Source organism: Somniosus microcephalus, chromosome 5, assembly GCF_052327205.1.
Source record: "Somniosus microcephalus isolate GS21.2 chromosome 5, FLI_Smic_1.0, whole genome shotgun sequence".
Classification (NCBI taxonomy): Eukaryota; Metazoa; Chordata; class Chondrichthyes; order Squaliformes; family Somniosidae; genus Somniosus; species Somniosus microcephalus.
In genome coordinates, this window is record NC_140991.1 from 8082448 (window position 1) to 8107863 (window position 25416).

A 25416-nucleotide genomic window follows, 5' to 3' on the forward strand; every position below is an offset into this window, starting at 1 on the left:
TTGGGATTGATACAGGGCTAGGGGGAGAGAGTGGGGCATTGGGATTAGTTTGAGATTGATACAGGGCTATGGGGAGAGAGTGGGGGGAATGGGATTAGTTTGGGATTGATACAGGGCTATGGGGAGTGTGGGGCAGTGGGATTAGTTTGGGATTGATACAGGGCTATGGGGAGAGAGCGGGGCAGTGGGATCAGTTTGGGATTGATACAGGACTATGGGGAGCACGCAGGGCAGTGGGATTAGTTTGGGATTGATGCAGGGCTGTGGGGAGAGCGTGGGGCAGTGGGGTTAGTTTGGGGATTGATACAGGGCTCTGGGGAGAGAGCGGGACAGTGGGATTAGTTTGGGATTGATACAGGGCTATGGGGAGAGAGCGGGGCAGTGGGATTAGTTTGGGATTGATACAGGCGATGGGGGGAGAGCGGGGCAGTGGGATTAGTTTGGGATTGATGCAGGGCTATGGGGAGAGAGCGGGGCAGTGGGATTAGTTTGGGATTGATACAGGGCTATGGGGAGAGCGCGGGGCAGTGGGATTAGTTTGGGATTGATACAGGGCTATGGGGAGAGAGCGGGGCAGTGGGATTAGTTTGGGATTGATACAGGGCTATGGGGAGAGAGTGGAGCAGTGGGATTAGTTTGGGATTGATACAGGGCTATTGGGAGAGAGCGGGGCAGTGGGATTAGTTTGGGGTTGATACAGGGCTATGGGGAGAGAGCGGGGCAGTGGGATTAGTTTGGGATTGATACAGGGCTATGGGGAGAGTGCGGGGCAGTGGGATTAGTTTGGGATTTATACAGGGCTATGGGGAGAGAGCGAGGCAGTGGGATTAGTTTGGGATTGATACAGTGCTATGGGGAGAGAGCGGGGCAGTGGGATTAGTTTGGGATTGATACAGGGCTATGGGGAGAGAGCGGGGCTGTGGGATTAATTTGGGATTGATACAGGGCTATGGGGAGAGAGTGGGGCTGTGGGATTAGTTTGGGATTGATACAGGGCTATGAGGAGAGAGCGGGGCAGTGGGATTAGTTTGGGATTGATACAGGGCTATGGGGAGAGAGCGGGGCAGTGGGATTAGTTTTGGATTGATACAGGGCTATGGGGAGAAAGCGGGGCTGTGGGATTCGTTTGGGATTGATACAGGGCTATGGGGAGAGAGCGGGGCTGTGGGATTAGTTTGGGACTGTTACAGGGCTATGAGGAGAGAGCGGGGCAGTGGGATTAGTTTGGCATTGATACAGGGCTATGGGGAGAGAGCGGGGCAATGGGATTAGTTTGGGATTGATACAGGGCTATGGGGAGAGAGCGGGGCCGTGGGATTAGTTTGGGATTGATACAGTGCTATGGGGAGAGAGCGGGGCAGTGGGATAAGTTTGGCATTGATACAGGGCTATGGGGAGAGAGCGGGGCAGTGGGATTAGTTTGATATTGATACAGGGCTATGGGGAGAGAGCGGGGCAGTGGGATAAGTTTGGCATTGATACAGGGCTATGGGGAGAGAGCGTGGCCGTGGGATTAGTTTGGGATTGATGCAGTGCTATGGGGAGAGAGCGGGGCAATGGGATTAGTTTGGGATTGATGCAGTGCTATGGGGAGAGAGCGGGGCAGTGGGATTAGTTTGGGATTGATACAGGGCTATGGGGAGAGAGCGGGGCAGTGGGATTAGTTTGGAATTCATACAGGGCTATGGGAGAGAGCGGGGCAGTGGGATTAGCTTGGGATTGATACAGGGCTATGGGAGAGAGCGGGGCAGTGGGATTAGTTTGAGATTGATACAGGGCTATGGGGGAGAGAGTGGGGCAGTGGGATTAGTTTGGCATTGATACAGGGCTATGGGGAGAGAGCGGGGCAATGGGATTAGTTTGGGATTGATACAGGGCTATGGGGAGAGAGTGGGGCCGTGGGATTAGTTTGAGATTGATACAGGGCTATGGGGAGAGAGTGGGGGAATGGGATTAGTTTGGGATTGATACAGGGCTATGGGGAGTGTGGGGCAGTGGGATTAGTTTGGGATTGATACAGGGCTATGGGGAGAGAGCGGGGCAGTGGGATTAGTTTGGGATTGATACAGGGCTATGGGGAGAGAGCGGGGCAGTGGGATTAGTTTGTGATTGATACAGTGCTATGGGGAGAGAGCGGGGCAGTGAGATCAGTTTGGGATTGATATAGGACTATGGGGAGCGCGCAGGGCAGTGGGATTAGTTTGGGATTGATACAGGGCTATGGGGAGAGAGCGGGGCAGTGGGATTAGTTTGTGATTGATACAGTGCTATGGGGAGAGAGCGGGGCAGTGAGATCAGTTTGGGATTGATATAGGACTATGGGGAGCGCGCAGGGCAGTGGGATTAGTTTGGGATTGATACAGGGCTATGGGGAGAGCGTGGGGCAGTGGGGTTAGTTTGGGGATTGATACAGGGCTCTGGGGAGAGAGCGGGACAGTGGGATTAGTTTGGGATTGATACAGGCGATGGGGGGAGAGCGGGGCAGTGGGATTAGTTTGGGATTGATGCAGGGCTATGGGGAGAGAGCGGGGCAGTGGGATTAGTTTGGGATTGATACAGGGCTATTGGGAGAGCGCGGGGCAGTGGGATTAGTTTGGGATTGATACAGGTCTATGGGGAGAGCCCGGGGCAGTGGGATTAGTTTGGGTTTGATACAGGGCTATGGGGAGAGCGGGGCAGTGGGATTAGTTTGGGATTGATACAGGGCTATGGGGAGAGCGGGGCAGTGGGATTAGTTTGGGATTGATACAGGCGATGGGGGCAGAGCGGGGCAGTGGGATTAGTTTGGGATTGATACAGGGCTATGGGGAGAGAGCGGGGCAGTGGGATTAGTTTGGGATTGATACAGGGCTATGGGGAGAGAGTGGAGCAGTGGGATTAGTTTGGGATTGATACAGGGCTATTGGGAGAGAGCGGGGCAGTGGGATTAGTTTGGGGTTGATACAGGGCTATGGGGAGAGAGCGGGGCAGTGGGTTTAGTTTGGGATTGATACAGGGCTATGAGGAGAGAGCGGGGCAGTGGGATTAGTTTGGGATTGATACAGGGCTATGGGGAGAGAGCGGGGCAGTGGGATTAGTTTGGGATTGATACAGGGCTATGGGGAGAGAGCGGGGCTGTGGGATTAGTTTGGGATTGATACAGGGCTATGGGGAGAGAGGGGGCTGTGGGATTAGTTTGGGATTGATACAGGGCTATGGGGAGAGAGCGGGGCAGTGGGATTAGTTTGATATTGATACAGGGCTATGGGGAGAGAGCGTGGCCCTGGGATTAGTTTGGGATTGATACAGTGCTATGGGGAGAGAGCGGGGCAGTGGGATAAGTTTGGGATTGATACAGGGCTATGGGAGAGAGCGGGGCAGTGGGATTAGTTTGGGATTGATACAGGGCTATGGGGAGAGAGTGGGGCAGTGGGATTAGTTTGGAATTCATACAGGGCTATGGGAGAGAGCGGGGCAGTGGGATTAGCTTGGGATTGATACAGGGCTATGGGAGAGAGCGGGGCATTGGGATTCGTTTGAGATTGATACAGGGCTATGGGGGAGAGAGTGGGGCAGTGGGATTAGTTTGGCATTGATACAGGGCTATGGGGAGAGAGCGGGGCAATGGGATTAGTTTGGGATTGATACAGGGCTATGGGGAGAGAGTGGGGCCGTGGGATTAGTTTGGGATTGATACAGGGCTATGGGGAGAGAGTGGGGGGAATGGGATTAGTTTGGGATTGATACAGGGCTATGGGGAGTGTGGGGCAGTGGGATTAGTTTGGGATTGATACAGGGCTATGGGGAGTGTGGGGCAGTGGGATTAGTTTGGGATTGATACAGGGCTATGGGGAGAGAGCGGGGCAGTGGGATCAGTTTGGGATTGATACAGGACTATGGGGAGCGCGCAGGGCAGTGGGATTAGTTTGGGATTGATGCAGAGCTATGGGGAGAGCGTGGGGCAGTGGGGTTAGTTTGGGGATTGATACAGGGCTATGGGGAGAGAGCGGGGCAGTGGGATTAGTTTGGGATTGATACAGGGCTCTGGGGAGAGGGCGGGGCAGTGGGATTAGTTTGGGATTGATACAGGGCTATGGGGAGAGAGCGGGGCAGTGGGATTAGTTTGGGATTGATACAGGCGATGGGGGGAGAGCGGGGCAGTGGGATTAGTTTGGGATTGATGCAGGGCTATGGGGAGAGAGCGGGGCAGTGGGATTAGTTTGGGATTGATACAGGGCTATGGGGAGAGCGCGGGGCAGTGGGATTAGTTTGGGATTGATACAGGGCTATGGGGAGAGAGCGGGGCAGTGGGATTAGTTTGGGATTGATACAGGGCTATGGGGAGAGAGTGGAGCAGTGGGATTAGTTTGGGATTGATACAGGGCTATTGGGAGAGAGCGGGGCAGTGGGATTAGTTTGGGGTTGATACAGGGCTATGGGGAGAGAGCGGGGCAGTGGGATTAGTTTGGGATTGATGCAGGGCTATGGGGAGAGTGCGGGGCAGTGGGATTAGTTTGGGATTTATACAGGGCTATGGGGAGAGAGCGAGGCAGTGGGATTAGTTTGGGATTGATACAGTGCTATGGGGAGAGAGCGGGGCAGTGGGATTAGTTTGGGATTGATACAGGGCTATGGGGAGAGAGCGGGGCTGTGGGATTAATTTGGGATTGATACAGGGCTATGGGGAGAGAGTGGGGCTGTGGGATTTGTTTGGGATTGATACAGGGCTATGAGGAGAGAGCGGGGCAGTGAGATTAGTTTGGGATTGATACAGGGCTATGGGGAGAGAGCGGGGCAGTGGGATTAGTTTGGGATTGATACAGGGCTATGGGGAGAGAGCGGGGCTGTGGGATTAGTTTGGGATTGATACAGGGCTATGGGGACAGAGCGGGGCAGTGGGATTAGTTTGGGATTGATACAGGGCTATGGGGAGAGAGCGGGGCAGTGGGATTAGTTTGGGATTGATACGGGGCTATGGGGAGAGAGCGGGGCAGTGGGAGAATTGTCTCTGTGTCTGTAAGGCTGACGATTATAACATGCTCTGTTACTCCAGTCTCATTCTAAGTGTTCAAGTTATTTTGCTTTCTCTGTTATCGCTGGCCCTCATTACTGTCTCTGACCCTCACATACACCAAATTTAGCCAAGGGCTCAATGGCCAAATGGTTCTGATACCTGACTTAGGAAGCCAAGAGTTCCTGAGTTCAAGTCCCAGCATGGCAATTTCTGAAATCTGCTATATTATATTATGGGCTGGCAACAAATCACAGAATGATACAGCACAAAAGGAGGCAATTTGTCCTGTCGCTCCTGTGCCGGCTCTTTGAAAGAGCTGTCCACTCCCCCTGCTCTTTCCCCATAGCCCTGCAAATGTTTCCCTTTCAAGTATTTATCCAATTCCCTCTTTCAGGCAGTGAATTCCAGATCACAATAGCTTTATTTGAAGTCACAAGCTTTTGGAGCGCTGCTCCTTCGTCAGGTGAAGTGGAGAGATGCATAAAGACACAGCTTATATAGTCAGAGAATAATGTCAGATGTTTACAGGTAATCTTTCTAACTGCCATTTATCACACCTTGGCAGAGAGATAATCACAGCAATCAAAGGTGTGAATGGTGTCCAAACAGGTCAGTCAGGAACTTCCTGGCAGTTAGAAAGATTACCTGTAATCATCTGACATTATTCCCTGACTATATAAGCTGTGTCTTTATGCATCTCTCCACTTCACCTGACGAAGGAGCAGCGCTCCGAAAGCTTGTGACTTCAAATAAAGCTGTTGGACTATAACCTGGTGTTGTGTGACTTCTTACATTTGTCCACCCCAGTCCAACTCCGGCATCTCCACACCAAGATCACAATAAAGTCACCAGGAAGCTGTCGCATTGTCCTAAAAGCCCAACTGGTTCAGGGACCTGAACCTGCTGTCTTCGCCTATACTTGACTCCAGTCCAAAACTGTGTTGTTGACCCAATGGTTCAGGACAACTAGGGATGGCCAACAAATATGGGCATCCCAGTATCACGGTCCCTGATTTGAAGTATTTGCTGTTGTCTGTAATGCGGTGTAACCCGTGCCCTGTTCGATGGTGAAGCCCCGTTTCTAAACTCTGCCCGTTTCTTGCATTGTCCCTGACCAGCGGTGAAGGGTGTTGAGCTGCAGGAGGCTCTCTCGAAGGTTCCTCCCGACCACCAGCGGTGGAAAATGCGACTGTGCGAGAAGCTCGGAGACCTCTGCTGTAAAGTGAAGTGTTACCAGAAAGGATTGGAGTATTATCAGAACCAGGTAACGTTCAAAGATCATCCCCGGAACATTCTCAGGGCTCCTCCCCATCGGCCTGAGGCAGAAACATAGAAACATAGAAGATAATAGCAGGAGTAGGCCATTCGGCCCCTCGAACCTGCTCCACCATTTAATGAGATCATGGTAAATCATCCAATTTCAGTACCCTGTCCCTGCCTTCTCCCCATACCCCTTGATCCCTTTAGCCTTAAGAAATATATCCAACTCCTTCTTGAATATATTTAATGAATTGGCCTCCACTGCCTTGTGTGGTAGAGAATTCCACAGGTTCACCACTCTCTGGGTGAAGAAATTCCTCCTCATCTCTGTCCTAAATGGCTTACCCCTTATCCTTAGACTGTGACCCCTGGTTCTGGACTCCCCGACCATCGGAAACATCCTTCCTGCATCTAGTCTGTCCAGTCCTGTTAGAATTTTATAAGTTTCAATGAGACCCCCTCTCATTCTTCTAAACACCAGTGAGCATAAGCCCAATCGACCCAATCTGTCCTCATACGTCATTCCTGCCATCCCAGGTGTCAGTCTGGTGAATCTTCGCTGCACTCCCTCCATGGCAAGAACATCCTTCCTCAGATAAGGCGACCAAAACTGCACACAATACTCAAGGTGTGGTCTCACCAAGGCCCTGTACAACTGCAGCAAGACATCCTTGCTCCTGTACTCGAATCCTCTCGCTACGAAGGCCAACATACCATTTGCCTTCTTAACTGCCTGCTGCACCTGCATGCTTACCTTCAGCGACTGGTGCACAAGGACACCCAGGATAAACCAGCCAGTCGGCTTTCCTGTCAACCTTACTCCGATCGGGAGAAGTGCTGAGGAATTTCCCAGTGAATTCCTGTCCAGTGTAAACTCTCTACTTCCTCATTATAACAAACCCTGTTATAACTAATCTTCATTATAAGACTCTCGATTAGAACTCTACTTTGTCTTTAATCAGTTATTTTGTGCTTCTGTAGCTAGCCTGTGCAGAGATACTGAAGAGATCGGATGAGGAGCTGGCAGTGATTCACTTCTCCTTAGCCTGCACCTTTCTAGATCTGAAGGATTATAAACAGACGATCAGTCATTACAGAATACAGCTGGAGCTTCAGAAAGGCAGCCCACGAGAGGTGAGGAGCGAATTCATTGTCCTCCTGGAACTGATTGTCTCCTGTACCTGTCTTCAGTGAGCGTTCCTGGTAAATTCCACAGATCTATTACCTTTTGGCTAAAAACGTTCACTCAATTTCCTGTCTTACCCTTGACATTTGAATATTGGTTCTCGGGCTGTGGGCGTCGCTGGCAAGACCAGCATTTATTGCCCATCCCTCCTTGCCCTTGAGAAGGTGGTGCTGAGCTGCCTTCTTGAACCGCTGCAGTCCGTGTGGTGAAGGTACTCCCACAGTGCTGTTAGGGAGGGAGTTCCAGGATTTTGACCCAGCGATGATGAAGGATCGGCCGATATATTCCCAAGTCAGGATGGTGTGTGACTTGGAGGGGAACTTGGAGGTGGTGATGTTCCCATGCGCCTGCTGCCCTTGTCCTTGTAGGTGGTGGAGGTTGTGGGTTTGGGAGGTGCTGCCGAAGAAGCCTTGGCGAGTTGCTGCAGTGCATCTTGTAGATGGTCCACACTGCAGCCACGGTACGCCGGTGGTGGACGGAGTAATGATTCAGTCCAGAGACAGTGATCAAAGCGATTGCTTTTTCCTGGATGCTGTTAAGCTCCTTGAGTGTTGTTGTAGCTGCTCTCATTCTGGCCAACATTTGTCCCTCAACCAACATCACTAAAACATATTGGGGCTAAATTCGGTTGATTTGCGCAAATCAACTAGCGCCTGGGCACGGCGCCGCATTCGCCTCCCGTGAAATTCAGCAGGAGGCTAGTGGCAGCGCGAACCATTAGCGCCGTGCGGCGCTGTGCCGCCGCCGCCGACGTCATTGCCGTGCGCAGCGCCCCGCTCGCGCCCCGGCTGCAGTATTGGGTGGCGCCCCCCGACTTACCGCCAGATGCTAAGTCCGCCGGGGTCAGGGGGGCCTACCTGCGGCCGAGGCGGCGCTAGTTAAAGGGGAGGTGGTGGGCGGCCATTTTTGTTGCTGGCCGCCTGTCAGCATCTGTACCCGGCCCCCGTGAAGCCACCCCGAGGGGTGCCAGCTGCTCCCCGTGAGCCCGGCATTCCTCTTGAGTGCCGGGCTCGTTTGCCGGCATTCCCGATCCCCGGTGGCCCAGCTGGGTGCCGGGATGCGCTGCGCCTGGCCCCTCCCCTTTAAGAAGGGGAGGAAGGCCTGCAGTATCGCGGCGCGATGTGCTGAGGCACATAGCGCTGCAATATTGGCTCACAGCGCCCCAAGAGGGACGCGGAGCGCTTCCAGTAGTGCCCCATCTCCCTCGGGGGACGCTACCTGGGAAAATCGGCCATGGGGGCGCTAACTTTTTCGGGGCGCTAATTTTAGCGCCCCAGCGAAGGTAGCACCCCAATGGGGGCACTACCCAATTTGTAAATCCATGTTGACTTTGTCCAATCCGGTCACTGTTTTCTTTCATGTTGTTTAGGGGAAGAAACCTGCCGTCCTTACCCGGTCTGGGCCTATATGTGACTCCAGTCCCACAACAACGTGGTTTACTCTTAACTCTAAGTTGTTGTTGAGTGTCTCAATGCCACACCGGGCTTTGCACGTGTCCTCTGACCCGTTGAGCGATGCCCAAATGGTGATCTTCAGAGAACCATAGGATTACGCTGGGACTGGAGACCAAGTCGGGAGGGTGTATCTCAGTGTTTGGACTCACAGAATCACAACAGAGGTCGTGAGGCTTCACATCGCTGTGAAGTCACTTTACCTGGGTTTTGTGTTTATCATCTCGCGCACCGATCGTGCGGCGGGGTCTCCGGTGTCCCGTGAACCTCGTGCCTGATCTGGTTAGAAGTGAGGTCTAATCGCTGAATTTCTCTTTCAGGAGTGCAAGACGTGGCTTCACATCGCGGAGGCCCGGAGAATGGACGGGGCGGAGCGCGGTGAGCTAGACCGCTGCTACCAGAATGCATTGCAACTTGCCAAAATGGTCATGGAGCCCAAACTGCAGGTACGGTGATCACTCGAGTCCCGGGAGAGCTTCAGGGCTGACCTGTCGGCGCACAGTCTGCTCACAGACATAATATTAGTCAAAGCTTGTTCTTCGAATGTGGGAGTGCTGCATTTATTAGCCGTCCCTAAAGCTTTTTGAGATTGCATTAAGAGCCAATGGGGTAGAGATTCTTGCCTGGCCAGAGTCGGCGCTGTGAGCTCTTCGACCGGGACCGGCGGCCCAATCTCGGGCCTCGTTAACGATTTGTGCTGGATCTGCCGCCCCCACATGTGGCAAATTGGGAATCCAGATGTGGCTGATTGCATTTCTGGTTAACAAATAAAAAAAGGTGTCTAGTGACAACGCCAATGTCGACAGCGGTTTCTAACCTTAACCCTAAACCGAACGCTAATCCCTTATCCCTGTACCCTAACCCCAACACCCAAACAGCCCTAACCCTAAAGCCTAGTCCTAACCCTAACCCTGAACCTGAAAACGTGTAGTGTTGGTGCTGGGTTGTCTGCGGTGTCAGTAGTCACTCGGACTAAACAATGAGTAGAAATAGAAGGATATTTCAGATGAATACATGGCTAGAGGAATTGTGCAAGGGGGAGGGATTCAAATTCCTGGGACATTGGAAACGGTTCGGGGGGAGGTGGGACCAGTACAAAACGGACGGTTTGCACCTGGGCAGGACTGGGACCGAGGTCCTAGGGGGAGTGTTTGCTAGTGCTCTGGGGGAGGGTTTAAACTAAAATGGCAGGAGGTTGGGAACCTGTGCAGGGAGACAGAGGAAAGGAAAACAAGGATAGAAGCAAAAGACAGAAAGGAGAAAAGCAAAAGTGGCAGTCAGAGAAATCAAGGGTTTAAATCAAACATGGCCACATTAAATAATAATTCTAAAAGGTCTAAGAGTGTTAAAAAAACAAGCCTGAAGGCTTTGTGTCTTAATGCGAGGAGCATTTGTAATAAGGTGGATGAATTAGCTGCATAAATAGATGTAAACAGATATGATATGATTGGGATTATGGAAACATGGCTCCAGGGTGACCAAGGCTGGGAACTCAACATCCAGGGGTATTCAATATTCAGGAAAGACAGGCAAAAAGGAAAAGGAGGTGGGGTAGCTTTGCTGGTTAAAGAGGAGATTAACACAATTGTAAGGAAGGATATTAGCTCTGATGATGTAGAATCTGTATGGGTAGAGCTGAGAAATACCAAGGGACAGAAAACGTTAGTAGGAGTTGTATACAGACTCCCAAACAGTAATGTGGAGGTTGGGGATGGCATTAAACGGGAAATTAGAGACGCATGCAATAAGGGCGCCGCAGTTATCATGGGTGACTTTAATCTACATATAGATTGGGCTAACCAAATTAGTAACAATACTGTGGAGGAGGAATTCCTGGAGTGTATACGGGATGGTTTCCTGGACCAATATGTCGAGGAACCAACTAGAGATCAGGCCATCTTAGACTGGGTATTATGTAATGAGAAAGGAATAATTAGCAATCTTGTTGTGCGAGGCCCCTTGGGGCGGAGCAATCATAATATGATAGAATTCTTCATTAAGATGGAGAGTGAAGTATTTGACTCAGAGACTAGGGTCCTGAATTTAAATAAAGGAAACTTCAATGGTATGAGGCGCAACTTGGGTAGGATTGATTGGGGAATGTTACTCAAAGGTTTGACGGTGGATAGGCAATGGCACACATTTAAAGATCGCTTGGATGAACTACAAAATTTGTTCATCCCTGTTTGGCATAAAAATAATACAAAAAAGATGACTCAACCGTGGCTAACAAGGGAAATTAGGGATAGCATAAGATCCAAGGGGAGGATATATAAATTGGCCAGAAAAAGCAGTAAACCTGAGGATTGGGAGCAGTTTAGGATTCAACAAAAGAGGACAAAGGGATTAATTAAGAGGGGGGAAATAGAGTATGAGAGTAAGCTTGCAGGGAACATAAAAGCTGACAGGAACAGCTTCTATAGATGTGTGAAGAGAAAAAGATTGGTGAAGTCAAGCGTAGGTCCCTTGCAGTCAGAATCAGGGGAATTTATAATGGGGAACAAAGAAATGGCTGACCAATTAAATACATACTTTGGTTCTGTCTTCACAAAGGAGGACACAAATAACCTCCCAGAGATGTCGGGGAACATAGAGTCTAATGAAAGGAAGGAACTGATAGAAATCAGTATTTGTAGGGAAATGGTGTTAGAGAAATTAACGGGATTGAAGGCCGATAAATCCCCAGGGCCTGATAATCTACATCCTAGGGTACTTAAGGAAGTGGCCCTAGAAATAGTAGATACATTGCGGGTCATCTTCCAAAATTCTATAGACTCTGGAACAGTTCCCATGGATTGGAGGGTAGCTAACGTAACCCCACTATTCAAAAAAGGTGGTAGAGAGAAAACGGGGAATTATAGACCGGTAAGCCTGACATCGGTAGTGGGGAAAATGCTAGAGTCCATTATAAAAGATGTAATAGCAGAGCACTTGGAAAACAGTGACAGGATCGGACAAAGTCAACATGGATTTACAAAAGGTAAATTGTGCTTGACTAATCTACTGGAATTTTTTGAGGATGTTACTGATAAAATAGATAAGAGAGAACCAGTGGATGTGGTGTATTTGGACTTTCAGAAGGCTTTCGATAAGGTCCCGCATAAGAAATTAGCGTGTAAAGTTAAAGTACATGGGATTGGGGGCAAGGTACTGACTTGGATAGAGAACTGGTTGGCAGACAGGAAACAAAGAGTTGGAATAAACGGGTCTTTTTCCGAGTGGCGGGCAGTGACTAGTGGGGTACCGCAGGGATCGGTCCTTGGACCCCAGCTATTCACAATATATATTAATGATCTAGACGAGGGAACTAGATGTAATATCTCCAAGTTTGCAGACGACACAAAGCTGGGTGGGCGTGTGTGCTGTGAGGAGGATGCCGAGAAACTCCAGTATGATTTGGAGAGGTTGGGTCATTGGGCAGATGCATGGCAGATACAGTATAATGTGGATAAATGCGAGGTTATCCACTTTGGTGGCAAAAACAGGAAGGCAGATTATTATCTGAACGGCAATAGATTGGGAGAAGGGGAAGTGCAACGAGACCCGGGTGTCCTTGTGCACCAGTCGCTGAAGGTAAGCATGCAAGTGCAGCAGGCGGTTAAGAAGGCAAATGCTATGTTGGCCTTCATAGCGAGAGGGTTCGAGTACAGGAACAAGGATGTCTTGCTGCAGTTGTACAGGGCCTTGGTGAGACCACACCTTGAGTATTGTGTGCAGTTTTGGTCGCCTTATCTGAGGAAGGATGTTCTTGCCATGGAGGGAGTGCAGCGAAGATTCACCAGGCTGATACCTGGGATGGCAGGAATGACGTATGAGGAGAGATTGGGTCGATTGGGCTTATACTCGCTGGAGTTTAGAAGAATGAGAGGGGATCTCATTGAAACTTATAAAATTCTAACAGGACTAGACAGACTAGATGCAGGAAGGATGATCCCGATGGCGGGGGAGTCCAGAACCAGGGGTCACAGTCTAAGGATAAGGGATAGGCCATTTAGGACAGAGATGAGGAGGAATTTCTTCACCCAGAGAGTGGTGAACCTGTGGAATTCTCTACCACAGAAGGCAGTTGAGGCCAATTCATTAAATATATTCAAGAAGGGGTTAGATATATTTCTTAAGGCTAAAGGGATCAAGGGATATGGGGAGAAGGCAGGGACAGGGTACTGAATTTGGATGATCAGCCATGATCGCACTGAATGGCGGAGCAGGCTCGAGGGGCCGAATGGCCGACTCCTGCTCCTATCTTCTATGTTTCTATGATTAATAGACACTGTCCTTGGACGAGATCTCGGTACTCCTATTCGGATGGGGCGTGTGAACTTTAACCTTCCTGTGAGTTTGTTGCTTAAATGAGACACGGAGAGTCCGAGTGAGTTTTGATCATTGTGGCTGCTTTACTCTCTTGGTCCCTGAATGATCGGGGATGTTTGTTCTGTGAATATCCGCGGGTGGAGTACATTTACCTGGGCTGTGGGTACGGTATTTGGTACAAAATCACAGCATGTGGCTAAAACGGTGTCGCCATAGCAACACGTGGTCAGTCAGCAATTTCTATTGGATCACACTGATCGGTGGTGGCTGGGGCCAAGGACTCAGCGGAGAATAAGTAATTGGAAAAAGAACCAGGGGGAGATGAGGAGAAGTTATTTCACACAGCGAGTTGTTGTGATCTGGAATGCGCTGCCTGAAAGGGGCGGTGGAAGCAGATTCAATGGTAACTTTCAAAAGAGAATTAGATATATGCTTTAAAAGGAAAAATTTGCAGGGCTGTGGGGAAAGAGCAGTTAAGAGGGAGTGGGACTAATCGGATCGCGCTTTCAAAGAGCCGGCACAGGCACGATGGGCTGAATGGCCTCCTTCTGTGCAGGGAGGTTATGCTTCAACTGTATAAAACACTAGTTAGGCCTCAGCTAGAGTACTGCGTGTAGTTCTGGTCACCACATTACAGGAAAGATGTGATTGCACTAGAGAGGGTACAGAGGAGATTTACAAGGATGTTGCTGGGAGTAGAGAATCTTAGCTATGAGGAAAGACTGGATAGGCTGGGTCTGTTTTCCTTGGAACAGAGGAGGCTGAGGGGAGACCTTATTGAGGTGTATAAAATTATGAGGGGCCAAGATAGAGTGGATAGAAAGGACCTATTTCCCTTAGCAGAGGGGTCAAAAACCAGGGGGCACAGATTTAAAGTAATTGGTGGAAGGTTTAGAGGGGAGTTGAGGGGAAATTTCTTCACCCAGAGGGTGGTGGGGGTCTGGAACTCACTGCCTGAAAGGGTGGTAGAGGCAGGAACCCTCATCACATTTAAAAAGTACTTGGATGTGCACTTGGGACGCTGTAACCTGCAGGGCTACGGACCAAGAGCTGGGAGGTGGGATTAGGCTGGATCGCTCTTTGTTGGCCGGCGTGGACACGATGGGCCGAATGGCCTCCTTCCGCGCTGTAACTTTCTATGATTCTATGATCAGCCTGATGCAGGAACTCTGATAGGCAGCTGAGCCATTCAGTGAAGTCTATGAATCCTGGTATTGTTTTTCTCTCCATTGGCCCAGTTGGATCACACGTTGAGCCCAAGACCAGCTGTTGGGGATGCCTCCAAGGGGCAGAGCGGTGATCTTTGAGGTCCAGTTGTTTCTGAATTCCCGCCCTCTGTTATGGCGAGACGTCTGCTTCTGCCGGGCGCTCCCCCCGTCCTAGAGTGGCTCCGATCCAAAGCTACAGTACAGGGGAGGCTTCCCTCCCTCCCCGCGTACCTTTAGACTCCTTCCAAGTTTGCTCTGTTTCTGGAAGTCGCTGCTCCTTAACTTGACCTTCATTTCCCACCCAGCAAAAGGTGCTGAGGGCGCTCAGTAAAAACCAGCAGAGTCCCAGCAGCTCCACAGAGGAAGAGGATGGAATGACAGACGACACTGACAGCGAGGAGGGGACAGAGGTGGAGGATGAGATGGAGGATGGTGAGCTCCTGGAACTGAGTGATCCTCAGCACTCTGCAAATGGTAGGTGGGAAATCCCTCGACTGATGGTATTAGCAGAGAGAGAGAGAGAGAGAAAGAAAAAGAGAGCAAGAGAGAGAGAGAAAGCGAAAGAAAGAAAGAACTTGCATTTCTGTAGTGGCTTCCACCACCTCAGGATGTCCCAAAGCGCTTTACAGCCAATGAAGTACTTTTGAAGTGTAGTCATTGTTGTAATGTAGGAAACGCAGCAGCCAATTTGCGCACAGCAAGCTCCCACAAACAGCATTGTGATAATGACCAGACAATCTGTTTTAGTGATGTTGATTGAGGGATAAATATTGACCAGGACACCGGGCCCTGGTGAGACCACACCTGGAGTATTGTGGACAGTTTCGGTCTCCTTACCGAAGGAAGGATATACTTGCCATAGAGGGAGTGCAACGAAGGTTCACCAGACTGGTTCCTGGGATGGGGGGATTGTCCTATGAGGACAGATTGAGTAGACTAGGCCTATATTCTCTAGAGTTTAGAAGAATGAGAGGTGATCTCATTGAAACATACAAAATTCTTACAGGGCTTGACAGGGTAGATGCGGGGAGGATGTTTCACCTGGCTGGGGAGTCTAGAACCAGGAGTCACAGGGGTCGATTTTCCTGAAGCTGTTGGGAAGAGGGCGGGACTACAACTTTCGGGTTTTAGACCCGCCTACATCGACGTCCGGCCAACCCACGTGATTTCCCCTTGATTGACCTTGTTGAGCCCACCCAGCGGGCTCAGCAGGCCAATTAAGGGCCACCCGGCAACAGGTGACGTCACAGACTGCAATTTCATCTGTCAAGAGTTCTTGACGATGAAATATCAGTGTTTCACAGCTGTTTGAAGCTGCCAAACACTGACAGTCTGAGTTCTAACCTGAATCCTTCTGCACAGACTCAGTTAGAACTCTTAGCAGCACTCAAAGCTGAAGGCTGTCACTTTTCACAGATCGCAGCCGTTCAGCTTTAAGTGCCGGCTGAGTGATGGGCTCCCGACGCCGAGAGGAAGAAAGGCTGTTAAGGTAAGTACAGGTAATTTAAACTTCTTTAGATACTTTAGACACACTTTGCACTCATGCACCCATCGCTCACCTGAACACCGACATCGCGACCCCTCCAAGTCCTTCAACCCGACGGCCCACCTGCTCTAACCTGGCGTGGTTTGGAGCCGTCGGGAAACCCACACGACACCCCTCAAAATAGGGATTAGGCTAAAAACTGCCTGTTAACTACCTGTTAACAGGCAGTTAATTGGCACTAATCCCATCCCGCCTGGTTTCGGCGGGTCCCATTGCGGGGCGGGTACCCGCCGCCCCTGAGACTTGTGTGGGGCGGGGTTTTGGGCGGGATGGTGTCAGGACCCCCGAATTCGGGATTTCCCCCCCCCACACGCCTGAAACCCCGCCTGACGGCTCCAGGAAAATCGACCCCACAGTCTCAGGATTAGGGGTCAGCCATTTAAGACTGAGATGAGCAGAAATTTCTTCACTGACGCTGCCGCTAATCTCCCGCTGAATTTCGCGGGAAGTGTTAGCGGCGTGGCGCCCAGGCGCTAGTTGATTTGCACCCCATTAGCGCCCTCTTAGGGCACTAATGGGAGGCGCAAATCAACCGAATTTAGCCCCTCTTTACTCTTGTACGCCAATCCTCTAGTAATAAAGGCTAACATACCATTTGCTTTCCTAATTGCTTGCTGTACCTACATGTTAACTTTCAGTGGTTCATGTACAAGGACACCCAGGTCCCTCTGAACACCAACATTTCCCCAATCTCTCACCATTTAAAAAATACTCTGCTTTTCTATTATCAAAGTGGATAACTTCACATTTCTCCACAGTATACTCCATCAGCTCACTCACTTAACCTGTCTGTATCCCTTTGCAGCCTCTTTGCAACTTCCTCACAACTTATTTTCCCACCTAGCTTTGCATCATCAGCAAACTTGGATATATAACACTCAGTCCCTTTCTCTAAGTCATTAGTATAGATTGTGAATAGCTGAGGCCCAAGCACTGATCCGTGCGGTACCTCACTAGTTACAGCCTGCCAACCCGAAAATGACCCGTTTATTCCTACTCTCTGTTTTCTGTCCGTTAACCAATCCTCAATCCATGCTAGTGTATTACCCCCAATCCCATGAGCCCTAATTTTGTGTAACAACCTCTTGTGTGGCACCTTATCGAATGCCTTCTGAAAATCCAAATACAATACACCACATCCACTGATTCCTCCTTTTCTATTCTGCTAGTTACAACCTCAAAAAACAGGTTTGTCAAACATGATTTCCCCTTTCATAAATCCGTGTTGACTCGGCCCAACCCTATTATTATTTTCTAAGTGCCCTGTTACCACATCCTTAATAATAGATTCTAGCATTTTCCCTACTACTGATGTCAGGCTAACTGGTCTGTAGTTCCCCATTTTCTCTCTCCCTCCTTTCTTGAATAGCGGACATAGTTACATTTGCTACCTTCCAATCCGCTGGGACCGTTCTAGAATCTAGGGAATTTTGGAAGATCAAAACCAATGCATCCACTATCTCTGTAGCCACCTCTTTTAAAACCCTAGGATGTAGGCCATCAGGTCCAGGGGATTTATCAGCTTTTAGTCCCATTAATTTCTCCATGACTATTTCTCTACTAATACTAATTTCTTTAAGTTCCTCACTCTTATTAGCCCCTTGGTTCCCCACTACTTCCGGAATTTTTTTGTGTCTTCTTCTGTGTTTGTTTAATGTCTCTGCCTGTAAGGGACCCACGTTTACTTTCGCTAATAGTTCTGGATTGCTCTGGCAAAGAGCCGGGACAGACACGATGGGCCGAATGGCCTCCTTCTGTTGTATAAACCTCTGTGGTTCTAGGGTTAGATGCAGTTATATGGAATCTTCGCCATCTTATTTTCTGATTGATAAAGAGTTCGGCAAGATAAGTATTTGTGTTTTGGAAATTCTGGGCAATGGCTGATTTTCTGATAATCTACTGGTTGCTATGGTGATCCTGTGCATCCTCTGTTTCAGATAAAGAGCGCATCAGTTTATCAAAGTGTGAAGGAGCCAGGACTGCAAACAAAAAGGTGAGTGAGATCCAAGACTTCTGCATAGCTGTGACACATCCTTTGCTAGACCTGGCCTCGGGATGTGGGCGTCGCTGGCAAGGCCGGCATTTATTGCCCATCCCTAATTGCCCTCGAGAAGGTAGTGATGAGCTTCCTTCTTGAACTGCTGCAGTCCGTGCGGTGCAGTTACTCCCACAGTGCTATTAGGGAGGGATTTCCAGGATTTTGACCCAGCGGCGATGAAGGAACGGCGATATATTTCTAAGTCAGGATGATGTGTAACTTGGAGGCGGCGATGGCCCCATGTGCCTGCTGCCCTTGTCCTTCTAGGTGGCGGAGGTCGGGGGTTAGGGAGGTCGCAGGCGTGGGACGTCGCGAACGTGGGACGTAGCGGGTGAGGGAGGTCGCAGGTTAAGGAGGTACTCTCCACTCTTGTCCTGTCCAATACTGGAGGGAGGGTGTGGATATTTAAAAAGAGCTGTGTGTGGGAGTGTGAGACGGCTGTTCTCGCGGGAGCACAGAATGGGACATTTAGCTGCTTGTGCACGTTTTATATCACTGGGCAATCGGCCCAGAACCAGGACTGTGAGTGGGTGAGCAATCACCCGAATTACAGTGGCTCTGCTGTGGCAGCTCACAGATTGAGAGGTTGTTTGCCAGTTACGCTTGTGAGGTCTGGGGATAAAACCACATCCTCCTTCCCTGCTGTCACTGAAACTGAAAGTCACTGAAACTCGGTTTGAAGCAGGGAGTCGGCTCCTGAACTTCGATCGAGTCTTTCTTCAGTCTTCGGCCAAACTCCATTCCTCCCTGAGGGCCGGTTTTACTCCTTCCTTCAGTTGTGTGTGGGAGCGAAATGAAAACCAAAACAACACAGGTATGACCATTCACACGGAACATCGCGACACTGGGCAAGGTGCATGAAAGATTTACAAGGCTGGTTTTTATATTCGTTCATGGGACGTGGGCGTCGCTGGCAAGGCCAGTATTTATTGCCCATCCCTAATTGCCCCTTGAGAAGGTGGTGGTGGGCCGCCTTCTTCAAACGCTGCAGTCCGTGTGGTGAAGGTGCTCCCACAGTGCTGTTAGGGAGAGAGTTCCAGGATTTTGACCCAGTCTGAGCAGTACTGAGGGAGCGCTGCACTGTCGGAGGGGCAGTACTGAGGGAGCGCTGCACTGTCGGAGGGTCAGTACTGAGGGAGCGCTGCACTGTCGGAGGGGCAGTACTGAGGGAGCGCTGCACTGTCGGAGGGTCAGTACTGAGGGAGCGCTGCACTGTCGGAGGGTCAGTACTGAGGGAGCACTGCACTGTTGGAGGGTCAGTACTGAGGGAGTGCCGCACTGTCGGAGGGGCAGTACTAAGGGAGAGCTGCACTGTTGGCGGGTCAGTACTGAGGGAGCGCAGCACTGCTGGAGGGGCAGTACTGAGGTAGTGCTGCACTGTCGGAGGGTCAGTACTGAGGGAGCGCTGCACTGTCGGAGGGTCAGTACTGAGGGAGCGCTGCACTGTCGGAGCGGCAGTACTGAGGGAGCGCTGCACTGTCGGAAGGTCAGTGCTGAGGGAGCTCAGCACTGCTGGAGGGGCAGTACTGAGGTAGTGCTGCACTGTTGGAGGGGCAGTACTGAGGGAGGGCTGCATTGTCGGAGCGGCAGTACTGATGGAGGGCTGCACCGTCGGAGGGACAATACTGAGGGAGTGCCGCACTGTCGGAGGGGCAGTACTGAGGGAACGCTGCACTGTTGGACGGTCAGTACTGAGGGAGCGCTGCACTGTCGGAGGTTCAGTACTGAGGGAGCGCTGCACTGTCGGAGGGTCAGTACTGAGGGAGCGCTGCACTGTCGGAGGGTCAGTACTGAGGGAGCGCTGCACTGTCGGAGGGTCAGTACTGAGGGAGCACTGCACTGTCGGAGGGGCAGTACTGAGGGAGCGCTGCACTGTCAGAGGGGCAGTACTGAGGGAGCGCTGCACTGTCGGAGGGGCAGTACTGAGGGAGGGCTGCACTGTCGGAGGGGCAGTACTGAGGGAGTGCTGCACTGTCGGAGGAGCAGTACTGAGGGAAGGCTGCACTGTCGGAGGGGCAGTACTGAGGGAGCGCTGCACTGTTGGAGGGTCAATACTGAGGGAGCGCTGCACTGTCGGAGGGTCAGTACTGAGGGAGCGCCGCACTGTCGGAGGGGCAGTACTGAGGGAATGCTGCACTGTCGGAGGGGCAGTACTGAGGGAGTGCTGCACTGTCGGAGGGGCAGCACTGAGGGAGCGCTGCACTGTCGGAGGGGCAGTACTGAGGGAGTGCAGCACTGTTGGAGGGGCAGTACTAAGGGAGGGCTGCACTGTCGGAGGGACAGTACTGAGGGAGCGCTGCACTGCCAGGGGCAGTACTGAGGGAGCGCTGCACTGTCGGAGGGGCAGTACTGAGGGAGCGCTGCACTGTCGGAGGGGCAGTACTGAGGGAGCGCTGCACTGTCGGAGGGGCAGTACTGAGGGCGTGCTGCACTGTCGGAGGGGCAGTACTGAGGGAGCGCTGCACTGTCGGTGGGTCAGTACTGAGGGAGCGCCGCACTGTCGGAGGGTCAGTACTGAGGGAGCGCCGCACTGTCGGAGGGTCAGTACTGAGGGAGCGCTGCACTGTCGGAGCGGCAGTACTGAGGGAGCGCTGCACTGTCGGAGGGGCAGTACTGAGGGAGTGCTGCACTGTCGGAGGGGCAGTACTGAGGGAGCGCTGCACTGTCGGTGGGTCAGTACTGAGGGAGCGCCGCACTGTCGGAGGGTCAGTACTGAGGGAGCGCCGCACTGTCGGAGGGTCAGTACTGAGGGAGCGCTGCACTGTCGGAGGGTCAGTACTGAGGGAGCGCCGCACTGTCGGAGGGTCAGTACTGAGGGAGCGCTGCACTGTCGGAGGAGCAGTACTGAGGGAGCGCTGCACTGTCGGAGCGGCAGTACTGAGGGAGTGCTGCACTGTCGGAGGAGCAGTACTGAGGGAGCGCTGCACTGTCGGAGGGGCAGTACTGAGGGAGCGCTGCACTGTCGGAGGGGCAGTACTGAGGGAGCGCCGCACTGTCGGAGGGTCAGTACTGAGGGAGCGCTGCACTGTCGGAGGAGCAGTACTGAGGGAGCGCTGCACTGTCGGAGCGGCAGTACTGAGGGAGTGCTGCACTGTCGGAGGAGCAGTACTGAGGGAGCGCTGCACTGTCGGAGGGTCAGTACTGAGGGAGCGCCGCACTGTCGGAGGGTCAGTACTGAGGGAGCGCTGCACTGTCGGAGGAGCAGTACTGAGGGAGCGCTGCACTGTCGGAGCGGCAGTACTGAGGGAGTGCTGCACTGTCGGAGGAGCAGTACTGAGGGAGCGCTGCACTGTCGGAGCGGCAGTACTGAGGGAGTGCTGCACTGTCGGAGGGTCAGTACTGAGGGAGCGCTGCACTGTCGGAGGAGCAGTACTGAGGGAGCGCTGCACTGTCGGAGCGGCAGTACTGAGGGAGTGCCGCACTGTCGGAGGAGCAGTACTGAGGGAGCGCTGCACTGTCGGAGGGGCAGTACTGAGGGAGTGCTGCACTGTCGGAGGGGCAGTACTGAGGGAGTGCTGCACTGTCGGAGGGTCAGCCTGGATTTTTGCTGAAGTCTCTGGAATGGGACTTGAACCCACGACCTTTTGACGCAGAGGCGAGAGTGCTACGCACTGAGCCACGGCTGTCTCCTCCGGCACTGACTAAATTCTCTGTGTTGTGAGGAGATGTGCCTGTCTGTACCCGCAGGCCACTCCCTGAATGAACAGTGTTCAGTCATAAGACTGGAGGAGGAAGTGAGGGGCGGAGGTTCTGAGTGTGAATTCTATGACTCAGCAGGTGAAATATGAAAAGCCAGGAAGACAATCAGTGTTAATCGTGGCTGTGAGATTGGGAGGGCTGGTTCAGAATCGACTCACTTTGGGGAAAGGGGAGTGCAGGGGTTTAGAATCACTTGATGCAGGAGGTGCCCAGTACAGTGGGTTAAACACTGACCTCTCACCTGTACCATTCTGCATCTGCCTGTAACTCATTGTGATCTGATGAAACTCCCCTCTCTCTGTGCTGGCTGTAAACCGCCGGCAGTTACTCTTTCTAACATACTCGTGATGTGGGCGTCAGTGGCAAGGCCGGCATTTATTGTCTAGCCGTGTAAGGAGGAGGCTCACCACCACCTTCTAAAGGGCAACACGGCTAGACAATAAATGCCGGCAAGGCCGGCATTTATTGTCTAGCCGTGTTGCCCTTTAGAAGGTGGTGGTGAGCCTCCTCCTTACAGAACCGCTGCAGTCCCTGTGGTGAAGGTGCTCCCACAGGGCTGTCAGGTCAATGCTGTCACAGTAAAGGAGGAGGCAGTAGTGATATTGGATAGGAAATAAAATCGATAAAGAGGAGGTACTTAAATGTTGGCAGCGCTCAAAGTAGAACAGTCACCCGGTCCGGATGGGATGCATCCTAGGTTACTGAGGAGGTTGCTGAGGGAAGTGTCGAAGTCTCGACTCCGAGTAAGACTCTGAAACAAACTGTACCGTCAGATAAGCAAAGCTTTATTTTACTTGCATACAAGTGTATACAAGGAGAGAGCTGCCTGGACAAAGGCTGGGCCGACATCTCTAAAGGACATCAGCGAATGCAGCATATTTATGCACTCAAACAAGCAAGCGTTCCATAGATCACGTGTAATGGTATTGTATCATCTTAAACACATTAAGAGTTTAAACAAGGACAATCAAAAGGTCAGCAGGACAGAAATGTCTTCAGACAAAGTTAGTTAATTTTATTCTGTCAGGAGGTTTTGTTTGAATCTTGTTACCAAAAAAATGATTTGCTCACTCATGTCTGATTATCATATTTATACAGTGAAGAACACAAGTTCAATATGATCATGTATAAAAGTTAGCTAGTCAACTCTGTACAAAGCTACTTCAGTATTCATGCAGATAAAGAGAAACGAGATTGACCTTTAACAGAATTGTTTTCATTCTTTGGCCAGATGTCATTAGCAGTGCGGTTACCCAATAGTTCTGCAATGTATTGTTCTGGCAGGTTGTGATTAACTTAATTGCAATAGGTCAGAAGATTACGTTAGTTGCTGCTGACTCGGTTTTGTTGTGTATGTAATATGTGTGCTACTTTGAACCTATGGACAGGACTGCACTACTTGTTGGGCGTAGTGATACGCAGTACCACTCCTGGCCATAGGGGTATAAATAGTACTGTGGGTACTGATCCCCCTCAGTTCCCGCCTGTGGGCATGAAGTAAAGACCTATGTGCAGTCCCTACCTCCAACCAGTAAAGGCCTGTTTGAGTTATACGTTTAAGTCTTTGTGTTAATTGTTCAATACAATACACATACTTAACACTGGCGACGAGTCAGGCTCTTACCCTGCGGCAGTTATTCCAGGCGACTTCGTCCAAAGACAGGACGTTGAAGAGAGGTTTCAATCCTCAACACCCCACTCAAAACTGAAGGGCAGCAGAAATCCTGACAGCTTCCAGCGACTGGAAGAGACAGGCATTAGGACCCTGAAGCCTCCATCAGCTTGTGAACCGGAGTAAAGACAGGACTGGGGAAGAGAGAGAGGTAGGGCGATAGCGATCGGCAGATAAGGGCCGGGCCGCTTTGAAGTGAGGGGCGCAGCCGGGCCAGCGATCGGGACCAAAGATAAGAGCCGCACTCGGACTGAAAGGCGCGGCGGCTGCAGAAGCTCAAGGTGCGAGAGTCGCGGTGCACAGCGCGGGCTATCGATCGCGGCGAAGATAAGGGCCGCACTCGAGGGCTGAAGGGAGACGGCGTCGGGGGACGGGTGAAGACCGCCAAGCGCGGGAAAACCGCCATTTTGTGGGCGGAGGACGACGGCAAGAGCGGGAAGCCGCCATCTTTGATAACAAGTAAAGAAAATAAAATCTGAGAAATTGCAAATCTACAATGCCTAAACACGGGAATATTAGCACCTTTGATAGTGACCTCGAAGATTGGGCCATATATGTTGAAAGAGTAAAAAATTATTGTAAGGCCAATAAAATTCGTGACCAAGATAAAGCTCTAACATTATTAAATTTAATGGGTGCGAAGACGTACGGGCAATTGAAACACCTGTTATCACCAGATGAACCGGCGGATAAGACGTTCGATGAGATTGTTACTGTCCTGAAAGATCATCTAAACCCCACGCCGCTGATGCTAGCGGAACGATTTAAATTTTACGACAGAAGGCAGCTACAGCATGAAAGCAATGCTGAATATTTGCTGGAATTGCGTAAATTAGCGAAATATTGCCAGTTTGGAACGGGATTGACAGATGCACTACGAGACAAATTTGTGTGTGGTTTATTTAAACAGGATACACAAAAGCGACTGCTCGAGGAGAATGAGCTGACGCTTGAGAAGGCGGTCACTATGGCAGCAGCACACGAAGCCACAGCGAGAGGCACGGCAGTAATGCAGCTACGGCCACCGGAGCTCAGTGCACACAAATTGGGTGTGAGTTCTGGCAAATGTTATCGTTGTGGAAAGACAACGCATGATCAGAACCAGTGTTGGTTTAAAAACCAAGAATGTAGAACTTGTGGTAGGCTTGGACATATAGCTAGAGTATGCAGGTCAGGGAAGAAGACCAGCAACAAGAAGTCACCGCAAGGAAAATACGCAAAGGTACACAAGGTGACCGAACAGGAGTCCGATTCAGACGCTAGCAGTAATGAACTGGCTAGCTTAAGCTGTAATGAACTGGCTAGCTTAAGAGTACTCAACGCTGGTAAGGGTGCAGACCTCCAGACAATTTGGGTCACTCTTCAGATAGAAGGAGTCCAAGTAAAACTGGAATTGGACACTGGATCGGCATTGACGGTCATAAATAAGAAAGATTACGGAAAGTTATTCCAACATATTCCCCTACAGGATACGGGGATTATATTGAAAACATACACGGGGCAAAGAGTGTACCCCATCGGGAAAATAGAGGTTGCAGTGGCCCACAAGGGCGAAGACAGTCAAATAATGGACTTATATGTGATATCTGAAGGAGGTCCTCCACTACTAGGACGGGAGTGGATTAGGAAAATGAATATGGACTGGCATTTCCTACAAACAATAACGAGTGAGAACTCGGTGAAGATAGTCGGCCCAGACTCTGGAACGGATGATGGTAAGCCCAACTCAGGTGCAAAAGACAAAGTTTCAGCACAGAATTCCACTGAGCAACAACAACATAGTTTAACTGTGGATTCTGAGTCTGGCAAGTCTACTGATGTGCCCATTTCTGAGGGACACCGGGCTCGAACTCAACTCCATTTCAAACTACAACAGCAATTAGAACAAATGCTTCGCCGTTTTGAGCAAGAGTTGAATGCAACGAAAGAGTTCTTTGATATAGAGTTGGAGAATCTGGAAAGACAACAGAAGCAGCTGATGGAGAAAATGGAGCAGGAGCACACAAAACGTCTGATGTCAGAGGAGTTAACGGTCAGCCAACTCCTGCATAT

The 25416-nt window shown here is 51.0% G+C and overlaps 1 protein-coding gene across 4 annotated transcripts in view; it reads left to right on the forward strand.

Annotated features, from left to right (window-relative positions):
• Positions 1-25416, forward strand: part of LOC147116852 (tonsoku-like protein) — a 207801-nt gene that overhangs the window by 65288 nt on the left and 117097 nt on the right. For all 4 annotated transcript variants that reach the window (XM_085987261.1, XM_085987258.1, XM_085987259.1 and 1 more), the window contains 5 exons: positions 6112-6257; positions 7235-7387; positions 9211-9336; positions 14715-14883; positions 17893-17948. In XM_085987261.1, the coding sequence (XP_085843387.1) occupies positions 6112-6257; positions 7235-7387; positions 9211-9336; positions 14715-14883; positions 17893-17948 (650 nt within the window). The remainder of the gene's footprint in view (positions 1-6111; positions 6258-7234; positions 7388-9210; positions 9337-14714; positions 14884-17892; positions 17949-25416) is intronic.